The 24,266-nt window shown below is 49.0% G+C and overlaps 1 protein-coding gene across 1 annotated transcript in view; it reads right to left on the bottom strand.

The window, feature by feature from the left end:
• The window catches only part of KIF3C (kinesin family member 3C), a 35,235-nt gene extending 18,437 nt beyond the window's left edge, over nt 1-16,798 (bottom strand). The window contains exon 1 of the mRNA XM_065890699.1: nt 14,909-16,798. Within this exon, the coding sequence (XP_065746771.1) occupies nt 14,909-16,441 (1,533 nt within the window). The 5' untranslated portion in view covers nt 16,442-16,798. The remainder of the gene's footprint in view (nt 1-14,908) is intronic.
• Nucleotides 16,799-24,266: the final 7,468 nt, after the last annotated feature.

The following is a 24,266-nucleotide window of genomic DNA, read 5'->3' as shown; positions in this document are numbered from 1 at the left end:
TCTCACGGTCACACTTGTCCACCCTTTGCATGAGTGACTCCTTAAATTGTGTGCCCCAGGCACCTTACCCACCTCACCTGAGTCCCCGCCCTGCAGCTCACTCAGCCCCTTCATCTGGCCAGTCATTAAATCCCATCAAGTCTGTCTTCTGGGTACAGCTCACCTTCTTCCCTCCTTTTCATCCTCATCACAACGGCTCACTTCACTGTGGTCCCCATGACTCACCTGGATCATTGCCAGGATCTCCCCCCACCTCAGTTTCCCCTTCCAGCCCTCTCCACATGACACCCAAGGGGATCCGCCAACCACACAAGTCTGAACATGCCTCTCCTCTGCTGCAAACTATTGAAAGGGGCTCCATTCCTTGCAGGATGAACCACAAAGTCTGTAGCAGTTACTGGCCCCGTGGGCTGGTCTCACCTACTCCCCACATGTGCTCTGTGCTCCAGCTTTGCCAAAAGAATCCCAGCCCCCTGCGTGGGCTGTGCCTTTTCACAAGACCAGGCTTCTCTCCCCGCTTCACATCCACCTGGAAAATGGCTACTTTCCCTGCGAGACACAGCTTGAGCATCTTGGGAAGTTTTCTGATTCCCTCAACTCTGCACATTTCCTCCCTTAGGCCTCCTCAATAGCTAGGACACTTTCCTACTATTTTCCCATATTGTCCCATCATTTGTTTACATCCTGTCTCCTCTGTGTGCTCCTTCAGGTCAGGAACCATGTCTTACTCGGATCTGAGTCTTGGGACTTAGCACAGTGCCTGGCACACAGTAAATGCTCAATATGTTTGATGAACAGAAAGGACTCCTTGGGGTAGCCTCAGAGGGGGGTTCCAGGTCCTTTCTCTGGGCTCACTCATCCAGAGCAGAACTGGATCTTCACCTCAGCTTCTCCTTCAATTGGTCAAGCCACATGCACTGGCTAAGGGGCAGAGAAGCAGGGTCTGGGCATCTGGGAAGCCTGGCAGGAGGGATGGGCTGGGTGTGAAGAGGGAGGAAGGAGGAAGCTTCCTTGTCCACAGAGGAAGCCCCCGACTGCTGCAGGCCATGGATAACTGATCCCTCTAACTGTAATGGCATTTGGGGGGACCTGGTATCTGGCCTGGCCCCCCATTCTAGGACACACTTGCCTGCTCCAGCCCTGAGTCCTCACACTTCCCTTGGCATGTTATGTGGCCCTAGTGTTCTTCACTCTTTGCCACCGAATAGAAAGACACTAGTTCTCAAAATAGGTTGCGTATTAGAATCGCCTGGGGCGCTTTTGAAACTCCCAGTGCCAGGCCACATGGCAGGGTTATCTTGGTCCCTTCCCCTCACAAGTGGCAGTGAGAACTCCCAAGCCAGATGCTCTAGAGGAGACTCTAGTAAGGAAGACACAGGGCGACAGCTGATGCCCTGCTTTCTCCTACCTGATGTAAAGACTGGGGATGAGGATGGAGAGAGAAGCACAGGGCAAGGCACCAAGAGAAAGAAAACCATCCTTTTCTTTGCACCTGCTATGCGCCAGGTGTCTCACACTTACTTCTGCTAATAACCCTTCAGGCATTGAGTCTCAAACGTTGATGTACATTAGAATCACCTGGGGAGCTTTTAAAAGGCTCAGTGCCCAGGCTACATCCCACTGCCAGTTAAACTGGAAATGGAGGGGGCAGGTGGTGAGGTCCAGGCATCGGTGGTTTTCAAAGGTTCCCAGGGGATTCCAGTGTGCAAATTTGGGAATCCCTGCTTTTAGCAGTCCCCAGAATCAGCATTATCTGAGAACTTGTTAGAAATGCAGAATCTCAGGCCCTATGCAGACCCAGTGACTCAGCATCCGAGACCCCCAGGTGACCTGTGCGATGTGTTTTAAGTAGCATATTATTAACACCATCATTTTTCTGCCGAAAGCTCAAAGAGGTTAAGTAATCCATCCAAGGTCACATCACAGCTGTTCAGTTTAAATGGAGAATCCAGACCCAGGTCTGCCTGGCTCCAAAGCCCATGCTCTTCCTACTGCAGACAACGTGTGGCGTGCTTTAGGAAGCAGAACCTGCTAAAAGAAAAGCAACGCGTTTCCAGCAAGAGGAAATCATGTCTGACTAATCTCCAAGAGTCCTTTCAGGGACAAAATAGATTATTTCAGTCCATGGGGAAGCCAGTGGCCAGAACTTTAGAGGTTAAAATGCTCCTGGCAAGGTCCTACATCAGAGGTTACTCAAAGTTACATGGGGGAGGGGGTGAGGAGACAGAGAAACGGGAGGGGGATGAGGGAAAGGAAACAGAAATGAACAGGCACCTCTCTAGGTGGAAAAATGTCCAAATGTTAAATGGGGGTACTGACTTCCATCAGAAATCATGCAAGAAAGGGTGTACAGGTAAAATACCAACTTCACAGATGCCCCCAGATTCTTGCAGGTGGTAAAAAGCAGAATTTCTAGGCCGTGTGAGCTGACCAAAAAATGGCAGATGAGCGTCAGTTAGAGTTTTACATTTTGAGAAAAAGTAATCTTCGCTCTACTCATTAAATGATAGCTGTGAGCCATCAGTTATAAACCAAAACAGAGGGAAAAGAGGGGGAGTAATTCTCTATTGTTCCCAGAAGACGTTGGCTTAATATGCTGCCACAGCTAAAAAAGCTAAGAGCATCTGGCCAGGCACCATCACCAAGGCTTTTTGGAAACAACACAAAAATCATTCTACCCTAATATAAAACTATGATGCAGCTGAATCTGGAGTACTGTGTGTAGTCCCTTGCTGCATCTCCGGGGACTTGAAGGAGAGAGAAGATCCAGAGAAGGGCAGCTAAAACCATGCAAGGGCTATTATAAGAGACTTAAAAAAAATAGGACTCTTTAGTTGGCAAAGACAAAGAAAGGTTAAGAGGATAGACCTGGAAATTATACCATCAAAACAGGTGTGAAAAGGAAAGCTCCAGGCTTTTCCAATCAATCCCTAGTACGGAGAGTAAGACCTTGTACCTTGAGTTTTAGAACAAAGAGAAGTTCTGTTTACAGAAGGTAATAAATGTATGGAATGCATTATCTCAGGGGTACTGGATTAAATACCTCACAGTTCATTAAAGGGTTCTGGGGACACATTTTTAACCTTTTATTGTCTTTTTCCGCTTTCAGAAAAAAAACTGCACTAACATCAAATAACCACAGAAATAAAACAAAATGGGAAAAAATTCATGTATTCCTTCTCATAGCTAATTAATTAGCTTTTTCCCCCAGATTTTTCCATATGCACACATCATTTTTTCACATCTATAGACATGGTATAAATATAAGTTTATGTCCTGCTATTTCCATTTCATCAAATATCTCAAGAATTTCCTGTTACTTCCATAAGGTTTATGATTATATGTTTAATGACTGCATAATGTTTAGAGTGGATGATTTATAATATATTTAATTAACCCCCATTATAAGATATTTTGGTTGTTTGCTTAATGTTTACAATAAACACTCTGTGCATATAATTTTTTTGGCCAAGCAGCGTGGCTTGTGGGATCTTAGTTCCCCAACCAAGGATTGAACCCAGGCCCTCGGCAGTGAGAGCACTGAGTCCTAACCACTGGACTGCCAGGGAATTCCCAATTTTTTGCTTTTTTAGAGACTTTCTCAGAAGGAAATTTCAGGAGTGGACAGAGGGCTGTAAACATTTCGTATATCTTAGAACATACTGTCAAGTTACCTTTCTAAACCACTGCCAGCAATAAATAATGGAACCATTTTTATTACAATGTCATAGTCATCAAGTATTATCATGACTTTCAATTTTACTTAATAAGAGATAGAAAATTGAGCCTCCCATTTATTTTATATTCTCTATACCTTTGCGGTAGACTTGCAAAGGTCTGATCTCTCTTTTTACAAAATGCTCCTTTATGCTTCTTTTTTTTTTTTTGTGGTGATTTTAAAGTGTGGAGATGGACCTGATTCAAAACGATTCTTTGTTTGTTCGGCCCACACCTTCTCCAGCTGCCCACACGTAGCTCAAGAAACCCATTTGGACATTGTCAGGCAGAACTTCAGCTGCCAATCAGGCCCGGAATCTGATGCATCAGCCGAGACTACCAGGGCCTCCAAGTCCCAACCCTCCTCCCACTGCCACCCCCACGACGTGATTCCCAGGACTGGTTTCTGCGCTGATTCTTGCTCATCAGGCTTCGTGTTAAACCTCCTCCTTGGACCTGGAAATCTCGCTTCAGGATGTCTCCTTCTGGCCAGGCCCTGGGCTCCATGAAGAGAGTTCCTGGACGATGCCTGACTGCCCGCATCACCCCATTCCATTTGTCCACTGCCCCTATGCTTCTCTGCCTAGCCCTGCCCCGACACACATGTGATTTAAATGACAACCGAATGTGCCTTACCGGTTTCTCGCCAAGTCTTGCCCACCGGCCCAGCCCACACTGTCAGCCAAGCCTGCCTGACAGAACCTGCCTCGTGCTAGAAGACGGGGCTGGTCCTGGCACGAAATCTGGGGGTGGGCCCCAATCCAGGTGCAGGGCCTCAGTGCCCGCTTCTCCCCAGTCTCAGTTCATTGCTGCCTGTTTCATCCCCCGCTCTGAGGTATGTCATGCATGGCTGCAGTTCTTTGCTTAGAAACAGCTTTTTTGCTCTTGCTTTTCCCCATTTCTTGGAGGATACCAGTGGCCGTCTCCTCCTTCTCCTCAGAGATCTCTGTCTTTAACTTTAATCACCTAAGGAGGGCAGGGAGGGACAGGGATGCCTCAAATCCCTGGGCCCACTTCGGGCTGGGAGGGCACTAGCAGAATATGGGGTTTCTAGTCCCCAGGAAAAGTTCCCTAGAGCTCTTAGCTGCCCCAGTTAATGCTGCCCTTGTGATGTCTCAGGGCAAAAGAGTCCAGGTGGGTGGGGCCTGTGGACAGGACTGGGTTTGGTTCTACTGGTTCTAAATATGTCCATTGTAACTAAAAGGCCAGCAGAGGCCGTGGGGTGGAAAAGACAGGGCTGGGAGCTCCAAGGACACGGTCTGACTCTTGCAAGAGGGAAACGAATCACCGGATAACTAAGGTGACCTCAGGGAATCACCCCTACCGCCTTTGCTTTACAGATGACAAAACTGAGGCCCGGAGATGGAGAATTCTAAGCCTGGAGTCTCATAATTACGGAATCGGTATGTGTGTCTGCTCTTATATTGACTATGCAACTCTCCAAATAATTTCCCAACTCGATTAGGGTCCTCGATTCCAGGTATGAGAGGCAGGTCAGCTGCTGTGACAATTAACAGCCAAGATCACCACAGGGACCATGTCAGCTTGCAGATACAGCTTGGGATAAAGGTGAGAGACTCACCTTTTCCCATTCCAGGAGCAACTGTAGTGCAAAATCAGGAGGAGGAAGGAGACCCCAGCACTCATTAAGTGCTGATCTGGAAAGCCAGAATGGAGACAGCCGGGCCCAGACAGCCACCCTTCTGAGGAGATATCATCAAGGATGATTTTACAGAGAAGCCAAACAGGCTCCGCGCTCCACTGCCAGCTAATCTATGACATTCTGCAGGAGACAGGAGTCTCAGATGCAACGTGCCATGTGCCTGTGGCTGGGCTAGGTCCTTTTTGCATTAATCATCCTATTTCATCATCACAAGAACCTTATGAGATAACGAGTATGATCCCCGTTTGACATAAAAGGAAACTAAGGCTCAGACAGGTGAAGTGACTTGCTTGAGGTTATGGAGCGGCAGAAGTGGTATTTAAAGATCAGCCTCCTAATTCCAAGTCCCGGGTCCTTTTTCTTGCTCCACAGCTTTCTCCTGGGTTCAGGCAGAAAGGTGCCTTGGAGGAAAGCAACATTTGGTCTTAGCACCTTTGCCAACTCAGGAACCATCAGGAAAGCTCAGGGCACCATTTCTTTCTCTTCCAGATGAAACAGGCAGGGTTCTGCTGAAGTCGCTTCTGCCTGTGTGAAGTTCTTATAGGGGCCTCTGAGATAAGCGGGATAGAGCTCTTAACTGCGTGTGTGGGGGGAGGTCGCCAGTAATACTAGGGTCCCCCAGAGAGGCTGAAACCCGAACGCTCACGGGAAGGGCCACCTCACAAGTTCCATGGTGGAAAGATGTAAAGGGCACTGGGCATGACAGTCAGAGAACTTGAATCCTGGTACACACTCTACCATCCTATTTGCTAAGAAATCTAGGGCATCAGCTCCTGGACTTCAGTTTTCTCATCCGTAAAATGGGGCAAATACCCACTAACCTTGCAGGCTTTGGGTAAGAATGGTGAGTTGCATAATAGATGTGGAACTACCTGGTAAATGATAATGTACAATCAAATGTCAGTGGTTACTTGCTGTTCCAGTACCTGATTGACATTTACCCACCACTCATCACAAAGAGCAAAACAAAATAACTACTGCAACAATCCTGGCTCCCACCTCTTAGGAAATACGGCCATGCCTACCATCACAGACCTGCTTCTCCTTTTGCGGCCACTGGTTATAGATCTCAAGGAACCAGCAGTAAGGGAAGAAGAAATGAAAGAGACAATGGTGGGGGGAAGAATAGTGCTATTTTCAGTGGTTCTCTGCCTTGGGGAACATAAATCAGGAAACCGCGTCCGAGTTTCCTGCCTTGAGTCTCCTTGGATGGCTCAAAAATCTACATAAATGGTCTTTCAAATGCTAGTAATTCTCTCATCAAGAAGAAGGAACAATTAGAGATCAGGAAACATATTGGCTGGGGAGTGAGGTAAGCTGGACTCTACTTCCAGCCTTGCCCTGGACAGGGTACGGATGCCCAGAAATGCTTCAGTCCACCCTGGAGACAAGCAGGAAGAAAAAAATCAGCCCATCTACTTGAGCGAGAAAACCATGAGCACTTCAGATCTGATCCTCACCTTGTCTTTCTCCCCTACTTCCCTCACTTATTTGTGTTGTTCTAAAGGGTTTCTCTCCAGCACCAGGGATGCGAACCCAGCCAGACAACAGAACGCAACAAAGCCAGCAATGGATAAATAAGACCTAAGGATCCATAAGGTGCAGACTCAGTATTTTACAGATCCTGGGTCGTTCAGCCTCCAGCTTCCAGGTAGTGCTTGGTCATTCCTCTCCAGCCCTCACTGCCCCTCATCCAGGCTGTCTCTCACCCTGGGCTCCTGACCCACTGCTTCCAAGATGAATAGGCAAATGGTGCAGAGAGCAAGGAATCATCTACTGATCATTTCTTACAGTCCCTGGGAGGGGAAGTGACTTGTCCAAAGTCACAGGATTACCAATAATTGGGTATCATTAAGAATCATTATCAACTCTGGATTCCCCTCAATTATTCACTTAAGCCAATCTTCCAACCATGTATTAACACATTTCTTTTATATATTTCTCTCCTTTAAAAATTCTAGATTTGTTTTTGTTTAATTAACAAAGTAATATATGCTTGTTGTAAAAACACTATAAAGTGAAAAATAAAAGCCCCCTTCCTATTAAAATCCCTAGAGATAACCATTATTGGTGAGTTCTTGTGATTCATTCCAGAAACTTAAACAATTTAAAGACAAGGTTAACCCTATCTACTGATTTGTATTGTTGGTCATAGTGTTAACAAAGACTTGTCGATTATATGAATGAACGGCTCTAGGCTGAGGTCAGAGGCTGGGGGTTTGCATCATGTGGAAGGACAGAGTTGAGTCAAGCATCTCAGCAGACAAGTGCTCCCACTGGGGCCTACCAGCCAGGGATCTGGCGTGGAGCCTTCCTTTCTGAGTTGGTGATACAGTGTGGAGGGGAAGGTCGTGGGCTTTGGAGTCACGCAGACATAGGCTCATATGCTGGTGCTAACACCTCACAGGCATGTGACCTTGGATGGTTCCCTCGTTGTTACTGGGCCTTAGTATCCTCATTTGTCACATGGAGATTAAAACACTACTACTTCATGGTGCTACTGTGGAGACTGAATCAAACAATGCGAGAGTACGGCGAGTACTTGGCATTAAACATGCACTAAAGAAGCGGTAGCTACCGTTATTATTCCAGTTGTTGCTGTTATTATTATTCTGCTGGCTCACTTGAAGAAAGGAGAAAGCCTGCAGGTCCATTACCTACCACCGCAGAAACAGTTCAACCCAGGGCCTGGCACCCCTCAGTGAAGTACATCTGAGAGGAAAAGGAGACAACTAGAAAGTAAGTCTTTAGTCTGACCAGGATTTAATGCCCAGGAATTCCTCGGGGTATTAAAAATTCTAGATATACTCCAAAGCACTGGTACAGGTGCCCTATAAGCTCTGAGCACGGAGTCTGCCTTGTGCAGCTCCCATGGCTGAAGGGCTGGATTGGTGGGAAGCGAGACCATTTTCTTATCTACTCAGGCTACCTGATTCAGCAGCTCTCAGGCCCAGCTGGCCCCAGAAGTGCCCCAGACTGACTAGGGACAGCAGGCTGGCAGGGCACAGATGGGAGGGGGTACCCTTCTCCCCCTGAATTCCAGGCCCTTCCTCCTAGTCCTCAGAGCACAATGAGAACATTATCACAGCCACTTCATCCAATCTTGCGCTATCCGGGGGCTGGAGATGACTAAGGGCAATATGATAATACACTCCGCCAGCCAACACACAGCAAGAGACACCCAACACTGGACCAAAAGGCCTGCTGAGCCCCAACATAACTTGAATCCCAGAACCTCTGATGCAAATGTATTAGTCTTAAACGCTTCCTGCCGGTCCAACCTTTATATTACCAAATGCCCCCAGCTCATGGAAATTCTGTTAACTGACCACACCCACCAGGGAGACGAAGGAATGAAAGTTACTGCTCCCAACAGTGCCAAGAGGCCATGGACTCTGACCTAGATACCAGACCCAGCCTGGAGCTCTGGTCACTTGCTATGGTGAGGCTTCTTCTCTTAAGGATCATGGACGACTCAGCTGGGATGGAGGTGCGGGTGCGCACAGTTCCGTGACGACCCGGCCCTGTAAGTCTCAGAGTGTCTGGTGTGGGGCTGGTGTCCTTGGGGACATGTGGAAGGAACCAGGCCAGTTTTGGGATCGTAGACACTCCCCAGATTATTGGGGAGTCTCTAGAGACTGGACACAGCCCTATGTGGAGACTAACCTTAAGATCAGGAGACTGGAACCATGCTATTTCACTCTCTCCCCCAGAGCATTTTCTCTCCCAGTTGGGGTTTCTCCTCCCCAGAAACACTGCTGTCCACCCCTTACGCACTCTCTCTCCTTCTTTCTTCCCGACTCTGTGACTCCATTTCTCTTTCCCCTCTTCACTGTCCCCCTCTACTTCTTTCCTGTCTTTCCTCCCATTTTCTTCTATTTTCTGCTTCTCATTGTCTTTCTCTAATTGGCCATGATAGAGAGCTGGAAATATCTCTATTATTGGTTGATCTCCTTCATTAACATTTAAATCCTGTCACCTTAATTTTCAAAAAGATGAACCGAACATTTCATATTTTGCTTTAAAAAATACTACTTTTACTACTTTTAACAATTAAGGACTTTGAAGAGGAGGGGACTTTAAAGATCACCTAGTTCAATGGCTTTTCTGGTACCTGAATCCCTTTAGAGCAACTGTGACATTCAGTTTCTCCTCGGACACTTCCAGGGATTGGAGCCCATTATCTCTAGAAGTAGATCGATTCTAACTATTAAGAAGTTCTTTACATTGAGCTTAACCTGCTCCTGTAACTCCCACTCCCTGGTTACCAGGATAATCGAGGATACAAAAACAGTGCAATCAGCAGAAGGGCAGTGAGGTACATCCTGAGTTCAAAGTATGGGGTAGACGAGTTGGCTGTTAGCTTCTCTTATCTCTTGCTTAGGCAGGCGAGATTGATGACATATATTACAGCCAGACTCTGGTAGGCCTTGAATGCCAGACGAAAATGTGATATGTTTAACATATCAGGAAGGTAGTCAAGTGAAAACATCCATTAAGCAGTTGAAGATAACAGTAATAAAGTTATTATTTACGAACGCTTACACGCCAGGAACTATGCAAAGTGCTTTAATGTCGATTATCATCCTCTCAATAGAACTATGACATAGGTACTGTTACTATCCCATTTTACAGATGAGGAAACTGAGGTCTCAGAACTAGTAAATCACTAAACCCAGGCCTGCCTGACTCTGATATCCATGCCCCGAAAACAGCACTCTACAAAAAAAGGTCAGCAAAGACCTGGACAGGAGACCTTGATTTGGGAGTCACTTACATAAAGGGAGAGAGCATCCAGAACAGAGGGCCAGGGGGCTCACTGGAGCCCTCTTCTACAGATGAGCCCCCAAACTCCACTTCCGGTCCCGTGCTTGCTTCTAAACTCCCCTGCTCCACCTCCTGCCGCCTGCGGGACTCTTGTCACCTTAAACTCAACGCGTTTACACCAGCTCCTGTCATTTTTCACCACCTCCCCAGCAACCAGTTCCCAGCCCAATGTTCCTGATTCTTTAAGCATAAAAGAGGATCCAAGTTTGTGTCAAACCAACCTGGGCTCAACTAGATTTGCCATATACAAACCATAAGGCCTTGGGCAAGTCATAAATCCTCAGTTTTCTCATGTATAAAATGGGAACAGTAATAACACCTTTCATGGAAGATGCTTGTAGGGATTACATGAGATAATTTGTATACCATATATGGTATAGGGCTTGGCTCGTGGCAAGTGTTAAGTAAATGGCATTATTCTTGCAATTATTGTTGTTTCTCGGGCTTGAAACACCTCTTGCATAACTGTTTATGGTTAATGCCAATGCTGAGAAATAGGAGGAAGAAGAGGGGCCCACAAATAGACAGTAAAAATTCAGTGCGGTCTGTACTCTCTGTAGTGACCTCATCCCTCTGGCTTTGGGGGCAGCTTCTGCAGGGTCTCTTTCCCATACCCACCACAGAGAGAGTTGGGCTCTAGCCAAGCAGCACCCCGCCCCCTCCCTCCAGACCTACTTACTTGGGGATCAACAAGCAGTGCTGTTGTTTCTACCTCTTCCAGTCCCCCCGTCAGTTCCAGCCTGCATATTGTCTCATCTGCAGCCCTTGCCTCCCCTACATACGTACTCTTCTTTCCTTCTAAAGATCTAGAACCAAAGCTTTAGAAATCATCTAGCCCGAGCCCTCAAAAACTTAAGCTCAAAATTAAAACAGTCATTAAAAAATGTTCCGGGGCTTCCCTGGTGGCGCAGTGGTTGAGAGTCCGCCTGCCGATGCAGGGGACGCGGGTTCGTGCCCCAGTCCGGGAAGATCCCACATGCTGCAGAGCGGCTGGGCCCGTGAGCCATGGCCGCTGAGCCTGCGCGTCCGGAGCCTGTGCTCCGCAACGGGAGAGGCCACAGCAGTGAGAGGCCCGCATACCGCAAAAAAAAAAAAAAAAAAAAAAAGTGTTCCTTGCACAATTAAAGTGGGCCTTCTCCAGATCAAGCTACGGGCATCCCAGTCCTCACTGCAGTATGTGCATTGTACACAAACACTGGAGTCGCCATTGTACAGAGGCATAACCTCAGCTGTGGGTCTGCCTGTGACTTTACCAACTCTCCCTACCTCTCAGGTCTAGTATGCTATCAAGCCCCCCCTCCCGGAGACACGAGGTAAGTATGGATGGCTAATGACTACTGATAAACAGGGCACTAATGACAATCACAAACCCTCAGACACTTGGACACCCTCCCATCCCCTGAGGCCCGAGGTAAATATGAAAGGAGACTCCAAGGAGACAGGCATGGTGTTTGTACACAGTGAGGGGAGAACAAAGGGAACGGGGAGCCTAGAGGTGGCGGGCAGGGAAAACAGGCGAGACAGACTGTAAGATGAGTCAGAGAGAGTGAATGAGGGCACTGGGTCGCATCAGCTACCGCTCAGCTGCCCCCAGGGGTGGTGTGAACTGGAAGAAGGGAATGAGGGAGGCGACAAGGGGAGTTGTGGAAACTCAGAAAGTGGGAGCCGGAGTGTGTTGCAGATGGGGAGCAGAAGCTCAGCTAATTTCCAGGAGGGACCGGAGCTCCCGCCTTTGGAGGGCTCCCGGATCTTTCTCGCCTGGCTCTGTTCCCAGGGCTGCAGGGCTATGGCAAGGCAGCCGGGATGGCAGGGGAAGGAAAGCGTTAAGCCAACGACAAAGATGTCAGTCCTAGAGATCACTGGACCCCTGCTTGGCAGACAGAAGCCACCCAGTGGCTGCTAATGCCCTCCACTGATGTAGTGCTCTCAACGTATTTCAAATGCCTTCACACTAATGATCTCATTTAATCTTCAGCACAGCCCTGTGAAATGGGCAGGCTTGGGATCATCTCTCATATACTCCTCCCCTCATTACCCAGTGGATCCCTCAAGAGCCCTCAGATTGCTTCCTCTACCCTAGAAACATCCAACACTGAACCAGCAGTCCCTTAAGGACTATAGGGAGGTCGGGGTCCTCTATACAGGCTCCATTCAGGGCTTGCTGGCTGCTGTTCGTCCAGGGCTGGGTGTGACAAGAAGTCACAGAATGTGGAATCATTCCCCCCCTGGAATTTACCAGGCAACCCTCCCCCTGAAAGCCTGGCACATACTGACTATTTCACCCAGTCCCTAGGAAGCTGTGTCAGACTTCCCCTCATCAGACCAATGGAAACCTGAGGCCTAGAGAGGCAAAGGCCTCTGCCCCGAGTCACACAGAAATCAAATGTGGAGGAATCCGTGAAGACTTGGAAAGAGCACAGGTCTGGGGCCATCAGAAGACCTGGGTTCCAGTCCTGGCTACGCCTGCCTATTAGCCCATGTCACAGAGACAGTCGCCAGCCTTGGTTTTCATCACTGTCAAATGGAGATAGTAATACTCATCTCTTGAGGTTGCTGGGAGGATTCCATGAGATTAAAACATAAAAGAGTTACATAAAAATGAATTACTCTGATTATCAGGTAGCACAGGTAACAACATCAGGACATTGGTGTAATGGAAAGAGGCCGGACCAAGTATAAAGAGTCTGGCTCTCCTTAACTCACCTGTGTGGCCCTGGGCAAGTCTGGGCCTCAGTTTTCCAAGGCCCCTGGCAGCTGTAAGATGGGGGGGGGGAGGTTCTGTGGGCTATGCCTCTGGTACAAGAATTCTGGCTCTGGCCGCCCTGACCTCTTGACAGTCCCATTATCCATGGCCCACATTGCCTTAGATCCAAGAACCTTACTGAGGGAACCAAGGAGTGGCCAACAATGGGAGATCCCATTGGATCCTTTGCTTCATCCCTTCTACCCATTTGCTCAGGGCTGAAGTGCACTCTCTTAGCTTCCGTTGACCCCCAGCTTTAAGGGTGGATGGGGAAGGGAGTAAGGGGTGGTGGTGGGGCTCTTGGTAATGAAACTGGTGACAGATTGCCCATGTAAGATTTCCTGGTGGGAAGCACTAGACTGCCTGGATCCCCTTCCTCCTGGGACAGCTGAGTCTAACTGTCCTGCCTTTAACATCCTGCTTCTCCCAGGAGGACCCCAAATGTACCAATCCCTTTGAGGAAGCGGCTCAGCATAACCCTTGCTGAGCTCCTGGAGGTGAATTACATACTAAATAAGCAAGGCCAGAGCCCCTGGTGTAGCAGCACATTCCCATAACACAGACAATGGCCTGTAGCTCATCTGTCCCTCTTCCAGCCGTTGCCACTCTCCCTCCCAGGCAGGGCTTCCCTGCACCCCAGCCCACACTCCTGAGAGGGACTAAGAACTGGTAATGTTTTGCTCCCCCCAGCAAGTCATCAGCTCACGGTTCCTTGCGTTCTTCCTCCAACCCTCAGTGTTAAGGACTCCAGGGACCTGGAAATGCCTGGAACATTGAGTCATGGCATCTGCAGCATTGAAACTTAACAGGTCTGTGGTTGGCCAGGCAGGGGCCTCTGCAGCTTAGTTCCAACGGGGCCTGGAGGCTTCCCCAGGGAAGGGAGCAGCTCAGGAGGGACGCCGAGGCCCTGATATCTCTCAGGGCAATGGGGAATTGGAACTTACTAGGATGAGGCCTGGGTGTGGGGGCCAGTTGGTTTGTTTTTCAGATCAGAAGAACCTCAGAGATCACCCAGGCCAACGCTCTGTTTTACAAAAAGGGAAACTGAGGCTTGAGGAAGGGAAGAAGCAACGTACACAAGGTCACTCAATGAGCTGTAGCAGAGCCAGGCCAAGATGCCAGGTCTCCAGCGTAGACCCCGGCGCTCTTTCCAACCTTCTGCGTGATCTCCTTCCTAAGATTCTATGCAATGGGCCCAGGGGACCACTGGACCACTTTCACAGGGAGCAGGACCCATGTATAATCCTGCCTCGCCATCCAAGAACTAAAAGAGCCCAAGGGCCACTGGTTCCAGCTCAGCCCTGCCGCTGTGTAGGATGGAACCTCAGTCATGTCACTCTTCTGAGCCTTAGTCCCTCACCTGTAAAATGGGGGTTTAAGAAGCAGGACCCCGGATGGCTACCGTAAGAATCAAATGAGATCATGTATGTGGGGCATTTTGTAAACTGTGAAGTGTCCAAACGTCAGATATTAAAATGGTGTGAGGTTTGATGGTGCTGCAAAGGGAGGACGTCATGAGGGAGGTGGCCAGGCAAGAGTGAGAACCCACACCCGGATGGGGCTGAGTGCCCGCCTGGCTGTCCGTGGACCTGACCGGTACTGGGGGCCACCAGCAGAGACTGACAGGCAGCAGGTCAGACCAGTCCAAGCTCACTGGCTTGAGAGACTGCCTGCTGCTGTGCTCTGTGTGTGTGCGCACGCGCCACGTGTGTGTGTGTGCGTGTGTGTGTGTGTGTGTGTGTGTGTGTGTGTGTGTGTGCGTCCTCCTAGGTGCTCCAGGGAGGCTCTGCCTGGCAGTCCAGAGTCACAGAAATTCGCCTGCCTTCTCCAGGGGAGCTCTTGGCAGGAGGGCAGGACACTTTGCTTCCGGCCAGGTCACAGACCCTCAAAGAAAAGCCTGCCAGCCCAGATCCCTCTGGGGACCTCTGGAGAGCCCCTGCTCCCTCGGGGGCTCTTACCTTGTACTTGGCTGCGAGCAGCTCTGTGGCCTGCTGCTCCCGCCGCAGGTCTTCCAGCATCTTCTCCTTCTCCTCCAGCAGCTTCTGCTTCTCCTCGCTCACCAGGCTGCGGTCATCCTGGATGGCCGCCTTCTCCTCCTCCAGCTGCTCCTTCTGCTCCTGCAGGTAATTCTCCATGTTCTTGTCCAGGGCCGACTCCAGGGTGGGCTGGGGCGGGCGGTAGTTGTTGTTGTCATCCTCCTCTTCGGCCACCCAGGCCTCCATCAGCGGCCCCTCAGGGTACCCAGCTGGGGCTGACACGGCCTTCTTCCTGCGGCTGCTCTTCCTCCGGAGCCGCTTTCCCAGCATCCCCTTCTTCTCCAGCTGGGCCTTCAGGCGGGCGATCTCCTCCTGGAATTCCCGCAGCAGCGTGTCCTTGGGGTCCTCGTTCACCCGGGGCTTGTTCTTGATGTTCTTGGCCCGGTTGGCAAAGCGCAGGGTGGAGAGGCTCTCATCGTAGCTGTGAGAGGCTGGCCCCAGGGTGGCCACCATGATGGTCTTGGCATTCCCCCCCAGAGAGTCCTGGAGCAGCCGGGTCAGCTTGGAGTCCCGGTAGGGGATATGGGTGCTCCTGTTGCCCGCCAGAGCAGCGATCACGTTGCCCAGGGCAGACAGCGAGAGGTTGATTTTGGAGGCTTCCTTAGGCCTCTCTCCACTACCACCACCACCTCCACCACCGCCACCACCCGTGGGCTGCGTGGCCGTCCCTCCAGCCGCATTGGGGCCTGCCTTGTTCTGCCTCTCACTTCCAGCCAGGTCCACGAGGTTGAGCTTGCCCACACGGATGTGGTCCTGGCCATCCAAGCCACGCTCACTGCACTCCACGGTGATGACAAAGATGGCATGGGAGCGGGAGCTGACCTCATTCATGTGTGTACTACCCACCGCCCGGGTCTGGTTCCCCAGGTTCATCACGTGCTCAATCTCCTTGACATTCTTGGTGACGAAGGAGGACAGGTCCTTGATATAGACGCCTGTCTCAGGGTTCTCCTTCAGCTCTAGCCTCTTGCCAGGCTCCTTGGAGAGCAGGTCCCGAATCTCCTCCTGGTAGATCTCCAGGTAGGAGGCCCGGACCAAGTACTGCTGGTTCTGGGAGCGCGAGATGTGGGTGAAGATATGCTCAAAGGCATTGGGGATGACCCCGCGCTGCTCGGGCTCCACCCAGGTCCCCTGCATGGTGTAGGTCTTGCCCGTGCCGGTCTGTCCATAGGCAAACACGGTGCCATTGAAACCTTGAAGCACCGAGTCTACCAGGGGCCTCACGGTTTCATCATACAAGTCTGCCTGCTTGGAGCTGGCATCATACACGGCATCAAAGGTGAAGGTCTTGGGCAGCTCCCCTAGGGCAGCGCGGGGGTTTCGCAGTGTCACCTGGCCCAGTTTCACGTCCATGGTCAGGATCTGCTCGTGACCAGAAGCCTCCTCCTTCCGGCTGAGGGGGCGGCACCGGGCCACCACCTTCAGGGCCTCACTGGCCTTGGTTTTACTGGCCATCTTGCTGCTCTGTCCTTCCTGACCCCCCCCACCCCTCTCCGCAGCCTAGGCGGTCCTGCTGTCCTCCCTAGGTCCGGATCGGCGGGGCCGGCCCAGCCCCCAGGCGCCGTTCTTCAATCCGCCTGTAGACTCCTAGGGTGGGGATGCTGGGAGGTGGCCCCGTCGCTGCTGCAGTCCGGGCCTCTACCGCTCTCCGGTCCTCGCTGCACCAGCTGCGGAGGGAGAATTAGGCAGAATCGCCGGGCAGCAGCGGGAGCAGCGCCGGCCGAATGGCAGTACCCGGAGCCCGCCCCATGCTGGGGCAGCGGGAGCTCTGCCGTAAACAGCTACAGCAACAATGAGATAAAGGAAGAGGAAAATGGGATGGGGGTGGGCGGCAGAGCTGTCTTCTCCTTGTCCTCCTCCTCCTCTAGGGATCCATGGCGGGGGGGCTGCAGGTCCTGGGCGACCAGGGGTCCTGGCCCTCCCGAGGGCAGAGGCTCACCTGGAGTCCTCTCCCCCAGCTGGGGGATCATTCATTGCAGCCAGCGCGGCTGCTGCTGCCCTTGCCTCCTCCTTCCCCGCCGTCGCCACCGGAGAATGAGAGAGAAAAACAGAAGGCGATGGGGCGGAGCAGCGGCAGCGAGAGTGATGTTGCCGCCGCGCTGCGGCCCCAGCTAAGCCGCCCGGCTGGGGTGGGGCAAGGGGCGGGGCCGTGGGGCGGGAATCGCGAGCCCTGCGCCGCCAGTGCGCTGGGGACCCGGGTGCATGCCCGCTCGCACCCCCACAGACCCCTCCGGAATGACAGGCTCCGGTGCCGACCCAGGTCCTGTGCGCACCAGACGGGTGCAGCGCAGCCACCGCCCGCCGTCACCCCACTGGGCCGGAGCATGCTGGGAGTTGTAGTCCTGCCTTTGTTAACCCGGTTCTGGCAGGTTGCTAATGACTTCTCCAGTCCGGTAGGCCCCTCCCTCTCTGGCGTTCTGCCCCAGGAGTGACTGTTAGAGGTTGCAGCCTAGCTGGGGGGGGATGCGGGGTATCCGCTACGCACACCTGTTTCCTCCACAACCAGCATCCCCTGTCTCTCTTCTGCTCCTGCCTTTCTGCCGGCAGACTCGTACATGTCACCCCTCCCCTTAAGGGTGTTGCCAGGCATTCTAACTCCTAAATGTTTCTTGACTCTGTCCTTTCCTCTCCCTACCCTGGTTTACTTCTGGCCTTCCTTTTCTGTCTCCTGGAACCAGCTTCCAGCTGATTCTCTCCTCACATCCTCTCCGCACATGCACCCTCGTCCCCTCCCCTCCTCCAACACCAGCCTTCCATATTGTATAAAAAGCCTCTCCGTCTTCTGACTCCTGCCACTTCCCAGCCTCACTTCCAGCTACTCTCCTAGAGAGACTCTGTGTTCCACACATTCATTCCTTCAAACAGTCACCCAGCACCTGCTAAACCTCAGGCCTTATTCTAGGAGCTGGACCTTCCTGTCCTCAAGGAGCTCACAATTCTAGGAACCATTTTTCGTTTCCTTCTGGCTGTGCTGTGTTGCATCTTTGTGACTTTGCCAGGAGGACCCTGTTACTCTTCTGTACTTGGTGCCCTGCTGCGTGGGCAGTTCAAGCACCTCCTCCTCTGTGAAGCCTTCCCTGACCAATCTCTTTTCCTTAACAGAGAGAGACACAGAATCTGCATAAAACAAAACTTGGACTCAAGTTGCAGTTCTAATCTCCATCCAACTGTGTGACTTTGGGCAGTCACTTACCTTGCCCTAGCCTTAGTTTCCTCATCTATTTAAAACAATTAGTTTTAAAGTGGTTTTGAGGCTCAAATGAAACCATTGATCCTCCTGAAATTCTGTACCAATGAGAAGACTCATTTTTAAGCAAGCCCTTAACACATGCATATGTCCTGGCTTGGCTTGCCTGACAGCTCCTGCTTCCTTGAGAATCCTGGACAGACCAGGCCCGTGTTTGGTGTTCCACTTTGGGGTCTTCATATTTTTTCCTCTAGGATACAAATCAAGTATAATTCCTCAAGCCCAGGGACCAAGCCAATGTCCTACCCATGCTCCACTCTGCAGAGGGGAGTTGAGTCTATGCATTGCATCCGAGGTGTCCATATTCTCCCACCTTGAGGCCCTTCTTCACAGAGGCGTCAGAAGAATCTTTCCACAAAACATTCCCAGTCATGTTATTCTCTCGAGGGCCTATTTGTTTAGTTCTTCAACTCTACAAAACCTGTCTCCTCACCTCTTCCCCATCTTCGAATACCCAGGACCCAAATGCCAGCTCAACTGGAAGCTTGAGGCTTAGCTGGTGGCTTCCCCAGTTCTGAAGTTTCCTGGCCTTCCTTAGCCTTCTCTTTGATCAAGTTCTACTGCTTGTGATTCACTTGATTTTGGGACCAATTACTGGGTGAGGTTTTGGCTCCAGCAACCTGACTTCTGAATGGACCATTTGGCTCTTGAACTGCTTTCCTGTTGCACTTGGCTTTGCTTTTTGGACTACCCTTCCTCTGCTTTGGCTTACCTGCTTGGCACTATAGTGCTGGGTAAAAGGGATTCTGGCCCTGCGCTCCCCACCCAGTGTCACTACCTGGCAAGGCACTTGCCCAGATCCTCCAGCACGGGAGGGAATCCCATTGATTACAAGATGTGTGACAGTAACTAGATTATTCAACTTCTCTGAACAGCTATTTCCTCAGTAGAAAAAGTGAGGATAGGAATGCTTACCTGGCTCACAGCGTTTACATGAGGATTATGTAAGATAATGTATGTGAAAACTCCCAGAACATAAAAGACATTCAAGAAATAGTAGTTTTCCTTCCTTTTGTCCTTTGCATTTAAGGTTGTTCACATCTTGTGTCTCCCTTTTCAGCAATCCTTAACCAACTGACTTCTTTCAACTCTAACCATTGAATGGTCCTAAGTCTTCTTTTTCTTCCAGTGCCACCCTCTAGTGATCACTACAGTTTATGGCTTCACTTAGTATCTAAATGATTCCTAGGGCTTCCCTGGTGGCGCAGTGGTTGAGAGTCCGCCTGCCGATGCAAGGGACACGGGTTCGTGCCCCGGTCCGGGAAGATCCCACATGCCGCGAAGCGGCTGGGCCCATGAGCCATGGCCGCTAAGCCTGCGCGTCCGGAGCCTGTGCTCCGCAACGGGAGGGGCCACAGCCGTGAGAGGCCCGCGTACTGCAAAAAAAAAAAAAAAAAAAAGTGGAGTTTAAATGATTCCTAAATCTGTATTTCCAGTCCAGACTTCTCTGTGCTCCAGTTCTATATATTCAATTCTCTAATTGATATAGCCACTTGGATAGCTCCCAAGTACCTGAAATTCTACTTGTTAACACCAAACTCATCGTCCTCCCCTCCAAACTTGCTGCTCCAAGAATGGTCCCTAGCTCTGTAAACAGCTCTTCCCCCAACCTCAACATATCCATTCAAACGCCAAATCCTATCAATTCAACTTCGTAAATATTTCTCGGATCTATCAACTTCTCCATTTCCACAGCCAATATCATAATCCAAGCCATCATCTTCTCTAGCCTGGCCTCCCACTATAGCCTCCAATCTGGTCTCCCTAGGTCTACTCTTACCTCCACCCATCCATTCTCTACAAAGTATTCTTTTAAAAACACATGTCTAATCACGTCACCCTTTGCTTTAAAACTTTCAATGTTTCTCGTTGCTCTTAAAGTCCAAATCATTAATGCAGCCCCCAAGGCCCCACATGACCTGGTACCTACCCAATATCTCCTGTCTCATCTCAGGCCACTTTCCTCCTTGCTCCCTGTATTCTAGTTCCAATGGCCTTCTTCACCTCCTTTCCAACTCCTACCACAGGGCCTTTACACATTCTGTTTCTGCTGCATAGAACATTTATCCTCACCATCTTTGCCTAGATACCTGATCTTTATCCTTCAGCTCTCAGCTTGAATGTCACTTCCTTAGGGTACCTTTCTTGACTTCCCCACCTGTATTTCTTTTATAGAACTTAGCATAATTGTAATTAAATAATTATTCATCTACCTCCTCTGTTGTTCTATGAAGACAATACATGTCTGTTTCATTCATTTTTGTATCCACAATTACTACAGATCTTCCTTGACTTATGATGGGGTTACATCCCGATGAACCCACCGTAAATTGAAAATATCTTAAGTCAAAAGTGCAGTTAATACACCTAACCTACCGGACACCATGGCTTAGCCTACCTTAAAACATGCTCGGCACACTTACATTAGCCTACAATTGGGCGAGATCGTACAACACAGAGCCTATTTTATAATAAGGTGTTGCATATCTCATGGAATTTCTTGAATACTGTACTGAGAGTGCGAAACAGAAAGGTTGTGTGGGTACAGAATGGTCGTAAGTTTATCAGTTGTTTACCATCATGATCACGTGGCTGACTGGGAACTGTGGCTCACTGCCACTGCCACTACCCAGCCAGGAGAGAATATCATACTGCATGTCACTAGCCCAGGAAAAGATCAAACTTCAAAATTTGAAGCATTGTTTCTATTGAATACGTATCGTTTTCTCACCATTGTAAAGTCAAAAAGTCATTATTTGAGCCATCATAAGTTGGGGACCATCTGTAGTCTAATTCCTGGCACATAGATATGCTCAATAAATATTTTTATAAATAAACAAAATAAATAAGAATGAATATGAATTTGTGCTTCATATGAATATCACCTCTTCCGGGAAGCCTTCTTTGACTCCCCTGATTCTACTTTCTAATTAATCTTTCCTTTCCTCATGATTCTATAGCTCGTTGTTTAACTAGTCTTATAGTACTCATAGTCTGACTAGTAATGTGAATCTGTCTCCCTCACCATATGTGTGCCCCCCCGAAGACAGGAGCTGTGATCTTTGTCTTTGTGTCTTCCTTTCCCCATATCTAGCACAGAACTCTGTATACTTTAGGTAAGACCTTCAGGGCAAGAAAATGGAGAGGCAAGACAAAGAAGTGACAGTAATAAACTCTTATATTTGTAGAGTGATTTACAGTTAATAGAGTATGATCATCTCTGTTACTTTATCCTCACATCGACCCCAGGAAAGGGGAAAATATTAATATCCCCATATTGTGAGGACTCTAAGCTTTAGGCTAATTAAGTGACCAAGGAAGGAAACCCAGTCACCAAGTGGCATAGTCAGTCTTCAGACTCCAAAACTGAAACCCTGGGGGTCTTTCCCCTATGCCATGGGGACAGCTTACCGTGAAGATGGCAGAACAGTTGCTGCTCAGTCCTGGTTTGAATGACAGTTTCCTAAGAGTCCAGACCCATCGTTGGCTTGGGAGGAGGAGGAAGCTCCCTTTGCTTCATTTCCTTTGACAATGAAAGTTCTTTTTTCCCGGGGGATTCCCATACCAACATCTTCTTCCAGTATGGTCTCAGTAACAGTCTGGGTGAGACCATACCAAGAACGCAGAGTTAGCGCTTCAATATTCCCAGGGGCCTGCAAATTTCCAGATGCAAGTAATTCAAGATTTGGGTTTACCTTGCAACACCAAATTCTACCAGCAGAGGGAGATATGACTATGTGACACCATCCCTAGATGAACAGGAAGTTTCTGGGCTCTCAATCAGTGTGAGAGTATCTCACTCAAGGGTTCCCAGCTATGTCCAAGTCTAGATTACTAATAGCTCCTCTTTTCCCAGTAGCTTATTTTCTCCTGTCTCTGCTGTAATTTCTAGTGAATGGGGAGTTAACTCCCCACTCCCAACCCCCAAAATAAAAAATAGAAAAATCTGAAAAATTTTAAAATCTGAATATTAAAAAAGAGCTTTCCTTAGAAGCTACCCTGTATTGAGCACCTAATAGGTGAGTTACAGTTGTTTTATCTAACCTTTACACTAACCCAAGTGGTAAGTGGCAATACTTGAACTTGAGCCTAATTTCTCTAACTCCAAAGCTCCTGCTCTTTCTACCACCCTGTACTGGGCCCCCAGGCGCAGCTCTCAGTCTGCTTCTCACCTGGACTAACTCCACCTTCTTCTTTCAACTCCGGCCTCCTCAGTAAAGACTTTCCTGCCTCCTCCAGGCCTCTGGGGTCTCTTCCTTTCCTTACCTCCTGTGGCAATTAGCTTCTGCTTTTTTTATGGTGTTATCCATCCATCTATGAAAATATCCCATCTCCCCAACTGCATTTCTTAGGCTCTGCTGTATTTAAGTTTCTCATCACAGAAGTAATTTAAGAACATGTTTTGATCAAATATAGAATTGCGCATCCTATTTTTAAGAAAAATATTATACTTATTATTGACGCCTCTTCCTCTTCCCCTATATGCCATCCATCAAAAAAATCCTATTTGGGTTCTATCTGCAAAATCTATTGATTCTGTCTCCAAAATGGCCATTCTAGTCCATGCCACCTTCATCTCTTGCCTGGACACTGTGGTAGCATTTTAACAGGAATCTGTAATTCCACCCCACCTAGACTACCTCCTCCACGGAACAGCCAGAGTCTTCCTTCTAAACTATACATCAAATCCTACCACTTCCTGCTCTCAACCTTCCAATGGCCTCTCATCACTCTCAGAGTAAAATCTGAAGTCCCTTGCAAAGCTGCATTGGCTTTCTGTGATGGGTCCCTCGTTACTTCTCCCGTTTCGCGTCTTCATCTTCTCCCCCTCCCTCACTCTGAACTAGTAACACTGGTCTCCTTGTTCCTTAATCCTGCCGTGCACATTCCAGTCGTAGGGCCTGTGCACTTGCTCTTTCCTCTGCCACAGGCTTTTTCTCCCATGGCTACACATGGTTTCTCTCTCTCACTTCGTTCAGCTGCATTTTCAAATGTCCTCTCCTCAGAGAAGCCTTTCTAACCATGCTTCCTAAAATCTCTCTTCATCCCTCTCTAGATCCTTATTCTGCTTTGTTTCTCTTCATAGCATTTATCACAATATGACATTCCAGATGTTTCAGTATCTGTTTATACATTATCTTCCCGTTAGAATGTGAGCACCAGGACCAAATTTTATTCTGTATCCCAGTGCCTAGAAATATGCCTGGTTCACAACAAGCCCCCAGGAAATATCTGTTGGATGGGTAAGTGAGTGAATGAAGTTATTAATAGCCTTCATGACCATCATTTTGAATGGCTACTTAACTTATTTTTAATTACGAAATATTAGGTTGAACCATATGAAATTGCCAGTAGGTTTAACTATTAAGTTAAAAAGGGTTGAATATTGTCAATTTCACATAGTTCAGTTGAATAAACCACACACTCAGAAAGTTGCATTACATAAATATACCACTTAAAGAATTCTCATAAAACAGCCGGGTACCCACCACCCAGGCCAAAACCAGAACATTGACAGCATCCCAGGAATCCCCTGCAGGACCCTCTGTGGTCACAATTCCCTCCTTCCTCTCTAAGGTAACCTGTCTCCTGACTTCCATGGTAATCATTTGCTTGCTTCTTTTTTTTTTCTTTTACCATCTAAAGATTGTGGTTTTGTTTTGTCCTTTCTTGAGCTTTACCTGAGTGTATTCTTTCGTGTCTGGCTTTTTTCCGGTTTCTTTTATTTGAGAGATTCACCCACGTTGTTGTGTCTGGCTGTTGTTCATCCATTACTACTATGTAATATTTTGTTGTGTGAATATACAACCTATCATTGTCTCTTGGTGGATACTTAGGTTGTTTCCAGTTTGGGGTTATTACAAGGTGTGCAGCTGTGAGCATTCTTGCTCATGTCTCCTATCACAGAGGACACATTTCTGTTGCACATACACCCAGAGGTGTGATTGCTGGGTCACAGGGAATGCATATCTTGAACTTCAGCTGATAACGTCAAACTGTTTTCCGAAGTGGGAATAACGATATGCACTGCCA

The sequence above is a fragment of the Phocoena phocoena genome, chromosome 14 (assembly GCF_963924675.1).
Source record: "Phocoena phocoena chromosome 14, mPhoPho1.1, whole genome shotgun sequence".
In the NCBI taxonomy this organism is placed as follows: Eukaryota; Metazoa; Chordata; class Mammalia; order Artiodactyla; family Phocoenidae; genus Phocoena; species Phocoena phocoena.
This window is presented reverse-complemented; position numbering and strand designations above follow the sequence as displayed.